Here is a 16,913-nt window from a genome sequence, read left to right on the forward strand (position 1 = left end):
GCCACACACGCCTATGTGTAACTGCAGACTTCCAGCTACACTCTGCTTCTCACTGGCCTTGGTTATTCTGCAAGTGACCTCAGTACACTCCCAGTCACAGATTTTCCCCCAGAAATGTATGTTCTATACTTACCAGTGCTCTCCTGGACAGTACAAATACATTAAGTCCACTATTACTTTAAGGGAATAATATGCCATTTTATTGTCTTAAAGTGTTACCTAGACACTTCAGCTTAAACACTCTGGATTAGATAAAACAGTAAATAACAAGTTTATAAACAACTAAGAGATAGATTTTAAATGAATATAAGTAATACAAGGAATAAAAGTCAAATATGGTTACAAGAAAAATAAAGATGAAGCGCTTAGTAGTGCATAACTTAAACCAGTGGCTCTCAACCTTTCCAGACTACTGCACCCCTTTCAGGAGTCTGATTTGTCTTGAGTGCCCCCAAGTTGCACCACACTTAAAAAGACTTGCTTACAAAATCAAACATAAAAATACAAAAGTGTCACAGCATACTGTTACTAAAAAATGGCTTAATTTCTCATTTTTACCATATAATTATAAAATAAATCAATTAGAATATAAATATTGTAGTTACATTTCAGCATATAGTATACAGAGCATATAAAGTCATTGTCTGTATGAAACTTTAATATGTATTGACTTTGCTAGTGCTTTTTATGTAGCCTGTTGAAAAACTAGGCAAATATCTAGATGAGTTGAAGTACCTATGGAAGACCTCTGCGTACTCTGAGAGGTACGTGGTACCTGGTTAAGAACCACTGACTTGAACTATATTAGATTCAAGCAAAATATCTCACCACCTTTCACTAAGATGTTGAGCAGATTCCTGCACTATTTTTCCTCTTGTTGCTCCTATTACCCTATTGTAATTTTGCATTCTCTGCCCCCTAACTTCCAGGCAAGTTTTGTCAAGGTCAATTTGTTAGTCTCTAAGGTGCCACAAGTACTCCTTTTCTTTTTACCCTCAAGGAGAGGAGATGAAGGGTGGTGGTGACTTGTCCCAATCAAGATTCATCCATCTGCAAACTGATCTGACATCCCAAGATGAGTGCTGCCTGCCAGGAGCCTGCATCCAACACATTATCGAAAGGTTGCCAAGGCCCATCCATCCTTCTGACCACCATCCTATGCTGCTCATCCATCTGGGCACTAATGATACTGCCAGGTATGATCCTGAACAGATCAGCAGTGACTTACAGGCCTCTGGAAGTGAGGGTGAAAGAGCCAGAGTGCAGGTGGTGGTATCGTCCAGCCTGCTGGTTGAGGTTAAGGGCCCAGGCAGGGACAGACAAATCCTGGAGATGAATGCATTGCTGCTCAGATAGTGTTGGCTTTGTCTTTCTCAACCATGAGATCGTGTTCTGGGAAAGAGAACAGTTGAGAAGAGATGGAGTCCACCTGCAAAAGAAGGGAAGAGCATCTTCTGACACCAATTCACCAACCCTAGTGGGACGGAGGAGGCTTTAGACTTGGTTCAAAGGAGGCAGGTGACAAAAGCCCACATATAAGTATAGAAAAATTTGTAGCTCACAAAAGCTTATGCTCAAATAAATTTGTTAGTCTCTAAGGTGCCACAAGTACTCCTTTTCTTTTTGCGGATACAGACTAACATGGCTGCTACTCTGAAACCTCTCCGTGAGGGTGCGAGTCATAAGCCTCCTAGCCTTGGTGACTGGGTGGCTCCTCTTCCCCAGCCATTGGGATCTGCTTCTCTCCATTTAAAGCCAGTACAGCACACTGATTTCTTGACCTCAAAGGATGGAAGATGTGAGCAGGGGGTGGAGCACTATCTACTGCCTAAGATAGTGAAGAATTAGTCCCCTTGTTGCAGAGCAGCCGGTTCTCCTTCCTCCTCTGGAGCTGTTGTAGTCTTCTCAAGTTGGCTAGCATCTCCTATCCCAGATGTCTCCATGTGCTATTATGAGAAAATCATGAAATCAAAAGAAAGAGTTAGTGTAACACCAACAGACCCCGGTTATTGGCAAGCGGAATCCAATCTGGGACATCTGGAGCTTAGTGCATGAGCCTCTAGAGCATGAGCTAAAAGCCAACTGCCTGTTAGCTAAGGCTGTAGAGTAGACTCATTTTATCTCTCTCTAAGTGGTCTTGGTGCCCCTCGATGGGACAGACCACCACACCCTGGAGGTGTAGGGGTTACATACTTCCCCTAGCTGAGGAAGCACATCCCGAGCTTCAGAGTCTTCCGAGTTGAAATCCTGGATGAGCCCCCACTTATAACGCCGACAGACCCTGGTCATCGGTGGGCGGGATCAAACCTGGGATCTCTGGAGCCTAGTGCATGAGCCTCTACAGCATGAGCTAAAAGCCAACTGGCTGTTAGCTAAGGTTGTAGAGCAGACTCTCTAAGTAGTCTCAGTGCCACTAGCTGGGAAAGAACACCACACACCAGAGGTGTGAGGGTTACATTAGCATATCGTATCAGTCTTTACACTCTACCAATACTAATCCAACTCAAATTACAGATCCATGATGAGGCCCAACTCCTCTGGAACAATCGAACTTTCTGCAGCAAAGGAAAAGCTCACCTCTGCAGGAGACAGCACCTTCTCAGGAGCTGCTCTGAGGCTGTGATATGAACTCCACAGCAACTAAGGTCCATTGAACATCTCACCACCTTCCACTCCAAGAACAAGGTGCACATCTTTTTCGTTGACCTGCCTTCTCTAGTATAAACTAACAAAAGAAAAAGAGTCCTACCAAAACAAAACTCTACACTGCACACACAATTCTCCCCTGAGAGAGAGAGAGAGAGAGTGAGGAAAAGAATGAATCACACATGACAGATATTAGTTAAGTCACTTATTGCAGTACTGGCGCTCAGATATTATGGTCATGAGGGAGGGATAAAAACCTGTATAGAAGAGAATAGAAAGGAGGAGAGAAATGAATTTGAGTTTTACAGTGCAAAGAGCAAAATCTTGTATTTCTAGACAATGCATCCTCTCTCTACACTTCCTGGCACCTCTAGTACATCACCTCTTCAATGACCCTCCACAGTAACAAAACACAACCCAGCCACTGTAAATAACAAAAGCAAGATATGAGAGTTATTTGATTCCTTTAAACTGATCTCCCTATAAGGAACTTGGAGCTAAATTCTCACGAGGCAGTCACCTATGGACTTCGATGGAATCCAGATTCTCTGCCAGGGATGTGATGCAGAAGTTGCTGGGTTGTGTCCACTGGCCAATTTCTCACGTTAACCTCCGAAATGCCAGGAGAACTATGGAGCTATGTGCTGCTATCACATAATAATCCAGCAACAAGCTGAAATAATGCATTGCTCAGCATACCAGAGCAGCTTGTGTCTCTGAACCGGCCATCTCACTGGCAGAAATGGAGGGTACAAGATGGAAGGCTTTTCCCATTCTAAAATGATCTGGCAGGAGGCCTGTTTCTTTGAGGTGCCGGTACCCCTGCAGAGGTGCTGAGCACTCCCAACTGCCACTGACTTCTGACTGGCAGTTGAGGACACCCCACACCTTGCAGGATCAAATCCTAAGTGCAAGGGACAAAACAGCAGATGACAGAGCCTCCAAAACTTTGCCCAAAAAGTGGGCCAGGTTCACTCTGCTACCTCCTAGTCTTCTTCAGTAGCACTAGCTCTCTTCATAACCAGGTAGATAGCGCAGGTATATCTTGTCTTGTCCAACAGATCTACCCATTTGGGAATTCTGCTGTTAGCAAGTCAGAAAACAGGGTATTCCTCCTGCAATTAGCAAAGGGTCCTGCCAATGTTTCATTCATATGTTCTTACTGTATAATTGAGAATTTGAGCCAGTCTTACCCTTGTTTACTTTACCAGATGAGATCACAGATGTATTATTGGAGTGTTACAGCACGTTACTTTACACAGAGTGAGACCTCAGCGGAGAAGCCTCTCCTTTGCATGGAAAACACAAAAGTGCTCATTCAAGGGTTTAAACTTTCACCATTGGTGTACACCCTGTTTCTTAAACTCACAAATCTGTTTGCATTATTAAGAACAGAAACAAAACCCTGGAAAGAATCAGTGAGCACAAGACTTCATTAGCTGGGCAAAAACAATACAACAAGGGAAACAATATGAAAGGAAATGAGATTAAAAGGAAGGTTTATTTCTTTGCTATTTCATATCCCCAGTGTTCAGGATCAGTCAACAGGTGAATACTGTGTGGGGCACGATGCTGTGAAAGGAAACCACAGAGAATGTTCTGTCTGTCTCAGTAAGTAACCACATCAGTGGACCCAAGGAGGCCTTTCAAATTCTGAAAGCACTGCAGTCAGCCTAACAATCCCCTAGAGCATTATCTGAACCAATGAGCAACCACATCACGAAGGGCCACTTTTGAAATCCCGAACTAGCAGGCAGCTGTACAGTACAACCAGGGCAGAAAGAGTGGAGTCATTCTGAAGTTGCAAAGTTCAGCACGGGTTCAGGAACAGCAAAGCTCACCCAGCCTAATGGCCATCTCTTTCTGGAAAACATCATTTGTGTTTTTGTTACAGAGCAACACATATGGGATGGGAAATTGTTTGCTCATTTAAATTCAAAATGCTGCAGGTTCACTGTAAAGCTCAAACCAACCCACCAAATGATGAAAATAGATTCAGTAAAGGAAATGCAATAACTCGCTGAGGAAAGGTAGCATGCTCTGCTGCTAGCAGCCGTCTTCTGCCAATGTTCGCTCAGATGCTGTGTACTGTACAATACAGAGAAAGTAAATATGAATTGTGCCCAGAACTTAAAACAACCTGTTTCCCCTGTTGTATGCAGTGCAGTTGTAGCCATGTTGGTCCCAGAATATGACAGAGACAAGGTGGGTGAAGGAAAGCTTGTCTCTCTCACCGACAGAAGTTGGTCCAATAAAAGATATTACCTCGCTCACCTTGTCTCTCTGTTTTCCCCTGTCTGCCTTCCAGGCAGGAGCCATTTATCAACAGCCCAAGGTCAACTGGGCCTAAAAGACCCAACAGAAACAAACAATGCAATTAATTGTTCAAGCTTTTGGGGAATTCTATTTATTGTAGCTCATTGGGCTTTTATAGGACATTTGAAAAGAATGAGGTAACCCCTTCAATGACATAAAACTTTGAGTGGGTCAGGTCCTCTGGACACCTGAGGCTGACTGCCCCCTGCCTTGCACATTGTGTAGTCATGTATGCCCCTGTAAAGTGGGTGCATACTTGCTCCCATCAGTGTAAGTGAATAAAGAATCCAGAGTTAGTAGCATTTCATAGCCACTTTGTGCAGGTGTCAAAGACTAGTCAAGGAGCAAAGCAGTAGAGAATGTGGCCATGCATTGATCTGAATTTCCTGCTGAGAGTCCTGGGCGGAGAGATGTTCAAAATGCCTAAGGGATTTAGGAACACAACTTCCCATTAAATTTCCACTGGTGTTACACTAAATATGGGTGTGACATGGAGCTTAAATGACAACTGGAAGGTTGCTTCATAAATCTCTATATTTGGAGTTGTATTTCCAAAAGTGCCTAAGCAAAAAATCCACTAGTTTTCAATCAAGCTGTCTGTTAACCCTAGCCTCAATTACTCAGACGTGATGCTAGCTGAATCACACAACCCATTATCTCCTCCAAATACAAGGCTTATCATTACAAGCTGCAATTCAGGCAATTTACAAACAATCATATCCAAAACAAAATAGTCACTGAATTACTAAATTCCATTTAAGGTTACGGGTCCTTATTTCTTAGGCGTAAGATCCAAATGCTGAGCGTGTCTTAATGCAAGGAGCATCAAACTGCTTGGAGAATAGCTCAGCAATGTTAGGCACAAAGCATTTTGATACAAAAAAAGTATAATTTGAATGATTACATCTCATGCACTGTCTCTGATTACTTTACCTCTTCTGCTCAGTTTTCCCTTCTGTAACAAAACATAAAAAACTTATTGTCTGAATTGGTAGCAGCCACTATATTCAGGTTTTCTATCAGGTCCCTTATAACAGATTTCTGATACCTTTTTTTCTAGGTGCTCTCACACTCCAAAGTTTGCAGAAAGCCTTTGAAATTCTGCAGAGAGAAAGTCCTTTTGTGCAAGAGAGAGAGAGAGACAGAGAGAGAGAGACAGATTTTTTTTCTTCCCCCCTCCCCCTCCCATGAAGTTTTGTTCGGGTCTGGCTGAGATATGAGATATGAACTTTTAACACTGCCATTTTCCTGCTGTGATTTGCATATAACAAAAATTTGGAAGGCTGCCAAAATAATAACTGAATGCAAACATTTTAAAGGTGGGTCTATGCTACTGCCCAAGTAGCAACAGCAGATACTACAATGGAAACACGTGGGAGCTGCCTGTACAGCTATAATGAAATGTCAGCAGGAAGGAAGAGGGCTGGGCTGCACCAGGCTCCCTCTCCAGAGCATGCATATGACCCTAGAAGCCCATCCTCTATTTCTAGATACCATGTGGAGCAGGAGCTTCCCACCTCCCAGGGTAGTGGGGAGATAAGAGGTGGGCAGAGGGAGCTCAGCCTGTGTTCTGCATACAAGGACTGTTCCAGCCTCTCCTCTGTGAAAGCAGCCTTCTCCAAGTACTAGCTAGTTAGTCCTGCAGCTCAAGAGATAGCTGCAGGTGTTGGAATGATAAAGGTTCAAAGTTCCAACCCTGATGCTGCATGGGAGTAGGAGGGGCATGTTTTTTAAAAAAAAATATGAACATTATGTATACAAATTCCCAAGATTAAAGAAAATCATTTACGGTGCGAAGTGAAGCACTCAGAAGCTAGCAAATGCTAGAATTAAGGTTGCCTAATATATTATCATGTAAATAAAGATGGTCTCATAATGCATACAAGGTAATTTTAAGTTACCTTCCCACCAGTTCATGTATATAACCAGCCTTCATTTCTACGGTGCTATAAGAATGCCTAGCTCATATAATAATACCTAGTGCTCTTTATCCATAGAGCTCAACATGTTTTATAAACGAGGGGAGTATTATCATCCCCATTTTACAGATAGGGAGACTGAGGCATAGAGAGGGGATGTGGCTTGACCAAGGTCACCCACCAAACCAAAGAGCAAGGTAGTGACCCAGGTCTCCTGAGTCCTTGTCCAATGTCCTAACCACTAGGCAACACTATCTCCCACAATGATTTTTTTTTTCAACAGGACTCATAGCTCATTCAGTGCACAGGAGGAACACAAGATATATATGTAATAATATCAGCAAAAGAGATACCTTTAGCCACCTCAGGGCCTGGTAGGATGTGAGATCAGCCACCATTGCTGCAGCCTGGGAACACAAATGGGTAAAATGCATCTTTGCCCTGGAAGCTGTCAGCAGAGCTCATCTTTACCCAGTCTCTCTCTTCTCTACTTTCTTCTTCTAGTCTGACTGAATGGAGGATGAATTTGGTGGTGGGCGTTGAGCCCTTTCCCCCCTGCACTTCAGGACAGCACTTCACACCTAGTATGCTAATCCCAAATGTGGGATATTTTCAAATTACTGAAAGAGTTGAAATGTGCCAGAAGGCAGGAAGGAAAGTGTCTCATCTGGAGTATTACCACCTATCTAGGTAGGCTACTTTATATTAATGATCTCTACAGATAAGCTTAGAAGGGAGTCGACTCAAATTCCCTCCTTCTTTTAATATTCTTTTCTGAGCAGCTCAACCCAAACTCAGATAAATACCCTTCACTGAATTTGAGAAATGACTCACACAGCAATGGGAGTGAAAGCTGACAATTCTTCATCATCATTCAGCAGAGAGGAAGAGTGGCAAGGCCACTACTGGGGTGCTGGGACAATTTTTATACCGGGGTGGCTGAGAGCCATTGAACCAAACTGTAAACCCTGTATATGATGGAAACCACTTCAAGCCAGGGGGTGCGGTAGCACCCCTAGTTCCAGCACCTCTGGCCACTACTGTGGAACTTGGGAGATGGGGGTTGAGTGCTTTGCCACAGGCTTCCTGTTTGATCTTGAGCAAGTCACTTAGTGTCTCTGAGCCTCAACTCCACATGTGTAAAATGGGCATAAGAGCCCTTCCTTACCTCAGAAGCATTGCGGGGATAAACATAAAATGGTGATGTGCTCAGATACGCAGGTAGTAAGAGCCATGTAAGTTCCTAAAGTAGTTACACTTGCTCCTGATTTGTCTTCAGTGCTTTGGGGAGGAGGAGAAGTGACTGAGTGGGTAGCAGCAGTAGGGCAGGTCAGGTGGGGAAAGCTAACGCAGCACAGGAGACGGTGAGCTGTAGTGCTGGGGGAATAGATGTAGGAATTGAATTGCCACTACACTCATTGTCTGTAATATAAGCATCCCATCTCTTGTGATTATCTGTCTCTATGACATCCAAGTAGTTTGGAAGGCCCACTCTTGCCATGGTTTGTGATAGCCAGTAATCATGCCTGAGCACTGTGGCCTGAAGTCTCCTGTCTGATGTGCACTCACCCCTTCTTGTGAAAGCTGTTTCACTTCCTGGCTGAGATACCATCGGAACCACTTACACAAATTCCTTTGCTTATTTGGTCCATTTGCTCCTGGAGTAGCTGTTACACCTGTTAAATGAAGGACTGAGGAAGTGTAGTGGAACTTCTTCCCAGCTTGTATTCCCTGCCTCCTCCCTAAGGAATCAAGGCTTGTGCTTGCTGTGTCTCCTGCTCCATTCCTCTGTTAGGGTTTTCTATAGGTGTGCTTAACTATCTCTGTTCCATAAACATTACTTCTAGTTGGATGGCTATGCACTCACACTTGGAGTTTTGCTACTGACTTCAATGCAGCCAGGATTTACCCTGCTTGAATTTTATTATATTCTTTCATCTTTTATGAACTTTGATTCTGTGACTCAACTTCTGTACCTGTGGATAGCCCACGTGAGAATATGTGCAAGATCAGCTTAGGAGCTGATGTAATCTTACATCCCAACTGCACACACGATCAGAGTCCAAATAGCATCACCAATAGCCACAAGTGATTCTCAGCTATATCACTGAATGGCAGGCTCACCTGAGAGGTAGCTCACTTCTGACCAGGTTTCCATCGAGGACTGCATATAGTTCAGTCCTGCCTTACAGAAGGCACTCTAAGGGCACAGAGTTTTCTTGTATAGAATCCCAGCATCCCAGTGAGGAATCCAGGCCCATGCTTCCAGTGGCAACTTATTGTGTCCTTAAAAGGCAACTGAAATTTCTAGGAATTTAGTTAATAGTTACGGTAACATCTGTCTGTTATTCTGCTGTTGTTTATGGGAAAAGTTCCATCCGTTTCCAATTAAAACAAATGACCGTTATGGCTATTAAAGTGATCTTTGAATAGCAAAATTAATTCAAAAATTATTATTTGACACTCTCCTAGCCCCCCTCTTTTTCATTCATGGCACAGTGGTGTCATACTCCAATACAAAGAAAATAACTCTCAACACAAAATAAATTACATATAATTTCATGTTATTTGACAGGTACAAGTTAATGTTTTATTAAATAAATACAGTAGATGACCAAAATTTGACTGCTGCAAATGGAAAATTGCATTAGAGTGTATGATTCTAAGGTAATTATTGGTCATTTCAAATGATTTATTCCCTAAAATGTAATGCAGAACACTAATTCCCTGTGAAATAAAGAAATACAATGGCAAGAAAGTTAAGGGACATGTTTTATTTCATAGCTTTCTGCAAGCAAAATTGCTTTGATACAAAATGAGTTCAATGATACAGTGCTACCGTCCACTCAAGCAAAAAAAAAACCTCACATTTACATGAACGCACTTTATATTGAATTCTTACAGTATAGTAGTTCTAATATCCAGAGTGTGTCTGGCCTCATTTAAAGCAATGGCACAGAAATGCTGCAAGATATTGGAGTATTGTATGACTGGCAAGTGCTTAAGTAACTTTCTGTGAGTTCTCCAAGAGATGCTGCATAAATAATTGTAGTGTGAATGTGTTTTTTATTCCTTAGTAAGTCTGACATACATCCTTTAGTGTTCGTTTAGTTAGCTCAAAATGTGTAATTGTGTCTTTTGGCTTTTCATTATTTTTTTTTTAAAAGAAAAATTATGAGGTATCCTTTCCTGTTAACTAATGATGGAGTGATAGGCCTATTTGACTGAGGTTGCAGAGACTTAACTGTACATTCAGTACACTGCACATTTGGGAATTGTTTTAGTGTACTTTCTACACATTACTGTGTACAATTGTTAGTTTAGATTAAAACTCTTTCCCCCTTCACATAGGATATGGCATAAACAAACAAACAAAATCTGACAAAAATTATACACACAAAATAAAAGGACAAATACACAAATAAGGCCATCTGCAGAATTAAAAATCCACCTCTTGCAATATTTCACAATAATTTCTACATAATATTTTACATCTTACAAACTTAAATATTTAATGCACAAGGCAAAGACCTTTACAGAGCTGATCACATTATCTCTTAGAGGACTTGTCCAATTTGCTGACTGGTGGTCTCCTTTGGGGAGTTGGAATTTTGGAAGGTTTGCCGGATGCTGGCCGAGAACCTGCTCGGGGCTGTGGTCTGCTTGCATTGTGAACAGTCTCTGACATATCTGAACACACAGACTGGATTTCTGAAATGTCAAAGTCAGATGCATCACTGCCTCGGCGACTACTTGACCTACTGCCAGCCTTGCTTCCTGCTCGGCTTCCAGGTCTACTTGGAGTCCTTCTGGTGTCTGTAAGGAGAGGGGAAAGATGTCCATTGGCATTAGGGAGATGGGATTGAACGAGTGACATTTAGTGGGTGTTTTTACACATTTAGGACCTCAAACATTTCATAAGCCACGCCTGGAACTCCCACTGGCACACAGGAAGTGAGGTCAGTATGTAGCCCTCTGGGAAAATATGTAGGGTCTGATCCTCCAAGCCGCCTGTGCTGAGCACTGCTGCTTGAGGGATTGCATGGCTGGCTCCTTAAGGTGAGGAAATGAGCACAGAGGCAAACATTCTGATAATCCTATAGAACAGGGCATCTTTCTGAAAATGGTGCTCTAGCTCATGTAGCTTGATGCACAAGTTACTGGTGAAATTCTTTGACCTGTGTTATGAAGAAGATCATACTAGATGATCCGTATGGTCCTGACCTGAAAATCTCTGAGTCTAGAAAACAATGCTATTTCTCCTAATAAAGAGAAAGGAATGTGTGATTAAATACTGAGGTGTAATAAATTCAGCTGCTTGCTTTTCTCATAAAAATATATTATCCTGGCAGCTTCCATCAACTCATTAGTCTTACATTATACCATTGGCTAATTGCCAATCCTTGGCTTTCTAAGTTTTTCCAAATCTAGATGTGGTCAGTCTCTGACTTCTACATGCTCATCAGGAATTTTACACAGGCAACATGGATACTGAAAAAGAATTGCCCACCCTTTTAAAAAAGTGGGCCTCTCTTTTGACTTATGTATTAAGCATTAGCAGAATTGTAAATTGCTTCTTCACTCCAAGTTGTAAGACACAATGCACCACTTGTACCCGGGAAATAAACAAACAATAAGCCATGCAATATGTTCGTACTGTTTAAAATGATTTCCTTCTTTCCAGTGGATGAAGAAATCAATGTATACAAGGCCTGATAAAGTGAAATCTTGCTTATTCAATACATGCATGACATCCTTCATTTGTGGCAATGCAGTTCATGTGTCAGGTGGAAAAATCACAACAAGAATCTTAAATGGAATAAAGTTATATAGAGTAACAGTTTCATTTAAGGTTTCAGAGTAGCAGCCGTGTTAGTCCGTATCCGCAAACAGAAAAGGAGGACTTGTGGCACCTTAGAGACTAACAAATTTATTTGAGCATAAGCTTTCGTGAGCTACAGCCCACTTCATTGGATGCATTCCGATGCATTATTATTAGGAATGCATCCGATGAAGTGAGCTGTAGCTCACGAAAGCTTATGTTCAAATAAATTTGTTAGTCTCTAAGGTGCCACAAGTCCTCCTTTTCTAGTTTCATTTAAATTATTAAATAATCAACAAATCTGGCTTACTGTAAGTGCAAAGAAAGCCTGGTCTAAACATGTGCATTAAACTATTTCTTCTTGAAAATGGTAATAGCTTAAGAATACGGAACCGCTTTGTACTCTATAAGTGCTGAATGCAGGTGGAAGTGGCTCTGCTGCCTCCTATGCCAACCACTCAACCTCATCCTTGCATAGAGGTGCGCTGGGGGCAGCAGGGCAGAATAGAGCTCAGATACTCCCATTTATCCACTAGTGTAATATGCCTGAGGGCCCTTACACCAGTGGTGCAAGTTGCAGCTACTCCCCTGCAATTCTTATTTTCATCAGGGCCAGGTGGCTCATGATCAGGGGGCCACAGCTAGATCCCTGATGTCCAGCCACTCTCCAATGCATCTCAGCTCTGCAAAGATATAGTCAAGAATCTGCTCTTTTGCTTTTAAATATTTCCTTAGTGGCTGCTTGGGGAACCATTATAAACTACAGGTGTTGCAATTCAGACATTAGCACAAATGGGCACATCACAGAGAAATCTCAGTTTGTCCCCAGGTATTCTCTCCAGTCGTGGCAACCCTTGCAGCGTACATTGTATTAAGTTCTCAAATCACTCACCTGCAAACTGCGCTCTAACTCTGGTTGCTGCTGTTGAGATTAGGCTGTTGTCTTCTCCAGAGTGGAAACCTTTCCCTGACAGATATCCCGGCAGTCTAAGTTTACTCCCTTGTATTGGTGTTCCCTACATAAGACAAATACAGTTGTTTCATCTGTCATCACTGAGATGTATTGAGCGGCTCTGAATTTGAAATTCTATCATCATCTTCAGAACATGCAGGCCAAATACCAAGTCTTGGCTGGAATCATCATAGAAATGTTCAGTAATTAGAATAACTTGAACCGTTTTTTAACATGTAGTGCCTACAGTGATCCAGCTATAAAATCATTCAGTCTACTTAGCATCAACATTATAACATTCTTTATATATGTATCAATGTATTTTTTTTTAAAAAAGATGCTACCACTGTATATTTTAATTAGCTTAGCATATTTGGTTAGTTGAGGGTATAGTACTTAGCATATTACTAGAGAGAAGCAGCTTCATTTTACGTGCCTAGCTGGCCTAAACCATCTGCCCACGGTTATAGGTGTGGAATGCTTTCGTTTTCATTTAAGATTTTGGTGCAAAAAGCATAGACTTATGAAATTTTGAAAAGCCCCAAATCACCAGATTTTGAACCTCTTTGCACCAGAGCACAAGCAAATGTGAGACCCTAATTTAGTTTAAAAATAATTGTTTTCTCCGTGGCCTTATGTTGTTCACAATGTCTCTACCCACACTCTTGTATTGCTGGTTTTCTAGCTCCTGAACTAGTGGCGGCCCTGCAGTAACTCTTCTGTTGGTGGCCTGCCCTGGATGGAGTTTGTTTTGCTTATTCAGGGGGAGATAAGGCACAACTGGAGTAGTCCATCTAATTGCCACGTATGCCTTATTTAATGAAATCTGCACATCACACCAGTCATTAGGGAAAACCACAACAACCATTTTGACTTAGTCAACATAAAAGGACTAACCCACTAAAACAGGCTAAAGATGTAGCCTATCACTCACTATGAATGCCTGAGAAATGCATTACCCCCTGCAACCTCAAAAGCACTGGGTTTTGAAATATTCATTTAAAAAAAATTCATTGAAACTATAGACAGTACATGCAACAGCTGGGAGATGTAGTAAAGGCCATTACAGCTCTGTCCCAGACATACCACTGGCCACGGAGACACCATGTAGCATCCCATTACTCCACCAGGCAGTCAAGACCTACAGAATAGACAAGTCGACAGCCATCCTGGAGGGCTGCAGGGGCACTATCACTAAGAAATAAAATAACACTTCCTGCAATGTTTTTCCAGCCACTGCTAGTGGCAGTTATCACACGGGGAAGTTCTTAAATTACTGCCATGGGTTGTCATTTGATTGCAAATTCAGCAAAAACATGACTTTTCATTGGTCTTCCTGTACTACAAATTCCTTCCCACAGCTGTGGTTTTAAGTACCATCAATCAACCTTATATGGCTATTCAGTTAACAACTAAGGGATCAAAGAAAATGAAAGCAAATGTATTAGAAATTAACAGCTGTTTAAATTCTGAATTATGATTAAATATTTTTAATATTTTAAAGCAATAGACCTAAATGTGTACAGTAATATATAATATTATACAAGGAATGAGTGAAAAGGATCTCTATATGCTTTATGCATCACTGAGCAAAGCCATACAGAGTTATGTGAATTTAGCATTGAAAAGTGCCAGGCTGACAGCACTGGACATTCAAGTCCTCTATTTATATCTAGAACAAATATACCAGAGGCAGTGGTAGTGCCAGTTTCCATACACTAACCAATCAATGTGCCTTAACCTGACCTAGAATGACAACTTTTAGGAGTGAGAAGACAATTTGGGGTCTGATACAACTGGAGTCGTTCCACTGACTTCAATGGTATTGGATCAGGTACTTAGGCTCCATGTCCATTCAAAACAGTCCGACTGCCAACTTGGGTGCTAAATATTACGTTAGTGGGTTTTTTTGTAATGTGCACAGGAAACGAGACCATCAGACTCATTTTCCATGAGTCACCGAACCATGATCTCATTATAGCAATTGTGGGTCATGACTATTGTAAAGTGAATTTCAGCTGCTGAAAGGATCCAATTACCAATCTCTTATGCCATCCTGATCACAAGGGAGTGGCATTTCCTCAGTCAGAAACTTCGTACTGCAGATCATAATTTACTAATCTCATGTCTGCACAGTATGAGTGCACAGTACACTAGAAGCACAGAGGAAACAATTTCAGGAAAGGAGTTCATGAAATGCCATCGATAAACCAAAGTGAAAGGTAGGGGGATTTTTCTAAATTTCATCATCCCAACTGGTACCATATTAATTGCCACTTTATAGCTTAATATTATTGATCATTTATACTTTAAGGTTATACTCAACAAAGAATCATAGGGAGAGTTTTCTTAAGATTCTAATATTTTAAAGACACTAAATAAAAGATCAATCAAAGTTCAGAAAAAAGGATATAAAATATTTGACAGCGGTCTAAAAGAGAGTGTATTAATATGCAAGGTACAGTGCAGCTGTGCAGAGAACTGTAATGACTGTTAGTGAGTTCATAGTTTTAGTGAAGGAAGTTCATTAGACTAGAATCTCTGTCCTTACTGTACCTCTGAAGATGACCCTTGATATTCTGAGGACTCTGATGGTTTAGAAGGAGTTGACGTTTTGCTGTTTGTCAACCATGGTTTACCATAATTGCGTGTTAAATGATGGGGTGTCTGTATGAAACAATGGCAAATCAAAATATGAAGGACAGTAGATGGAAAACAATGTATTGGAGAGGGATATCCAGGGTACAGAGACCACATTTCACAGTTAATATATATAGAAAAAAACCAAATCAAAACAAAGCAGAAAGAGTTGATGACAAACAATCCATAAAAAGAGGATGTATGATTTATTTCTCAAATGCAGTGGAGAGGTGCATATTTGCTCCTTCAAAATGCATTTTTTGTTTGCTGATTTGCCCACACGGCACCATAAATGTAAGGGCGTCTTTTCCAGTGTTGCAAGAGAGCAGCAAGTGTGAGAACAATACTGAAAACACCCTTCAGGAAGAAGAAGATGCAAAATATAGATATTTCTTTCCTATAAATTCTCTTCTTTGTTAACAGTGTTTAAAAAAGGAACAATCTATATCCCATTCATTGATTAACGTAGTGTCATGTATTTAGTCATACCTTGGGTGTACTTGTAGCAACTGCTTGCGGTGAAGCTCCCTGGCCAGCCTGACTTGATACAGAAGTAGATCTGTTGGGAGAAGCACCCCTTGAAGAAGGTCGTGATCTACGACCTCTTGGTCGGAAAGCAGCCACGTTCTGACTTGCAGCATCTGCCAAAATGAACTTTTCACGCAGCTCCATGTTTGTCCTCCCTTTAGCTGCAGCACATCAAAGAGAGGGAGCAAGAAGTCAGCTATGCAGATCAGTCACATGTCCGTTTGTCTCCTCTTTTGTCATGCCATCTCCAGCACAGTATGACAACAAATAGAATGCATTACTGTGTAATGCATTCATTTTGGACGCACGACAGTTCATGTGTAGAACATGCTTATTCTAGCATTTTAAGCTAGCAGGAATGAACCACTGTCCAAGTAAGTGAGCATGATAATGGAATGCTCAACATGCTAAGTCACTGTTAATCAACCAACTATTAACACATAGACACAACCTGATGATCTGCTTAACTAACACTACAACTACTCATAATAAATAACACTTGCTTGGATGGTCCAGAAAAAACTGCCAAGAACAAATGGCAGGAAAGCAGCAAATATATTTATTCTAAACTATGCATTACAGTAGTTTAGCAACATGCAATGATGACCACAAAACCCAAGCTATAATGAGGTAATCGATGGCTAAGCACGCACACAGACAAACAGGCACATACGAGAGAATGTTCCAGAAGAACCAGATGCGTAGCATGTTAGTATTTTATTGTATCAGCATGAATGACAATTGTTTTTGAAACACTTTTCAAGAGTGTCAAAAAAAATTAGTGTGTAAAGCATCAGCCCATGTAGAAAAATGTTAAGCCAAATGTGATGAGTTAAACATATTGTTAAAAATATATATATTAAAGCAAGAGTAGGAAAGAAAGGAAGACAAAGACAGAGCAGGAAAGACAAAGAGAGAGGTTTGCCAACCTATGGTAGGCTGAGTGGTAATTGAAGAGTTTGATTCCGAACGTAACATTTTACTCCCATGATGATGAACTAGAAAAAATGACACAGGATATGGATCACATTAAAGAAAATTGTTAGCAGGAGAAGAAATTAAGTACAGCAGTTGCATATGCAAGAGACTC

At 41.3% G+C, this 16,913-nt stretch overlaps 1 protein-coding gene across 14 annotated transcripts in view; it reads right to left on the reverse strand.

Moving 5' to 3' along the window:
• Positions 1-9,635: 9,635 nt before the first annotated feature.
• Positions 9,636-16,913, reverse strand: part of DST (dystonin) — a 462,719-nt gene continuing 455,441 nt past the window's right edge. For 7 of the 14 annotated variants that reach the window (XM_043542401.1, XM_043542397.1, XM_043542400.1 and 4 more), the window contains 5 exons: positions 16,753-16,821; positions 15,785-15,984; positions 15,212-15,322; positions 12,596-12,719; positions 9,636-10,697 (listed from right to left, as the gene is read on the reverse strand). In XM_043542401.1, the coding sequence (XP_043398336.1) occupies positions 10,432-10,697; positions 12,596-12,719; positions 15,212-15,322; positions 15,785-15,984; positions 16,753-16,821 (770 nt within the window). In that variant the 3' untranslated portion in view covers positions 9,636-10,431. The remainder of the gene's footprint in view (positions 10,698-12,595; positions 12,720-15,211; positions 15,323-15,784; positions 15,985-16,752; positions 16,822-16,913) is intronic. The other 7 variants (XM_043542402.1, XM_037894239.2, XM_037894241.2 and 4 more) reach the window with 2 other exon arrangements.

The sequence above is a fragment of the Chelonia mydas genome, chromosome 3 (genome assembly GCF_015237465.2).
Source record: "Chelonia mydas isolate rCheMyd1 chromosome 3, rCheMyd1.pri.v2, whole genome shotgun sequence".
NCBI lineage: Eukaryota > Metazoa > Chordata > Testudines > Cheloniidae > Chelonia > Chelonia mydas.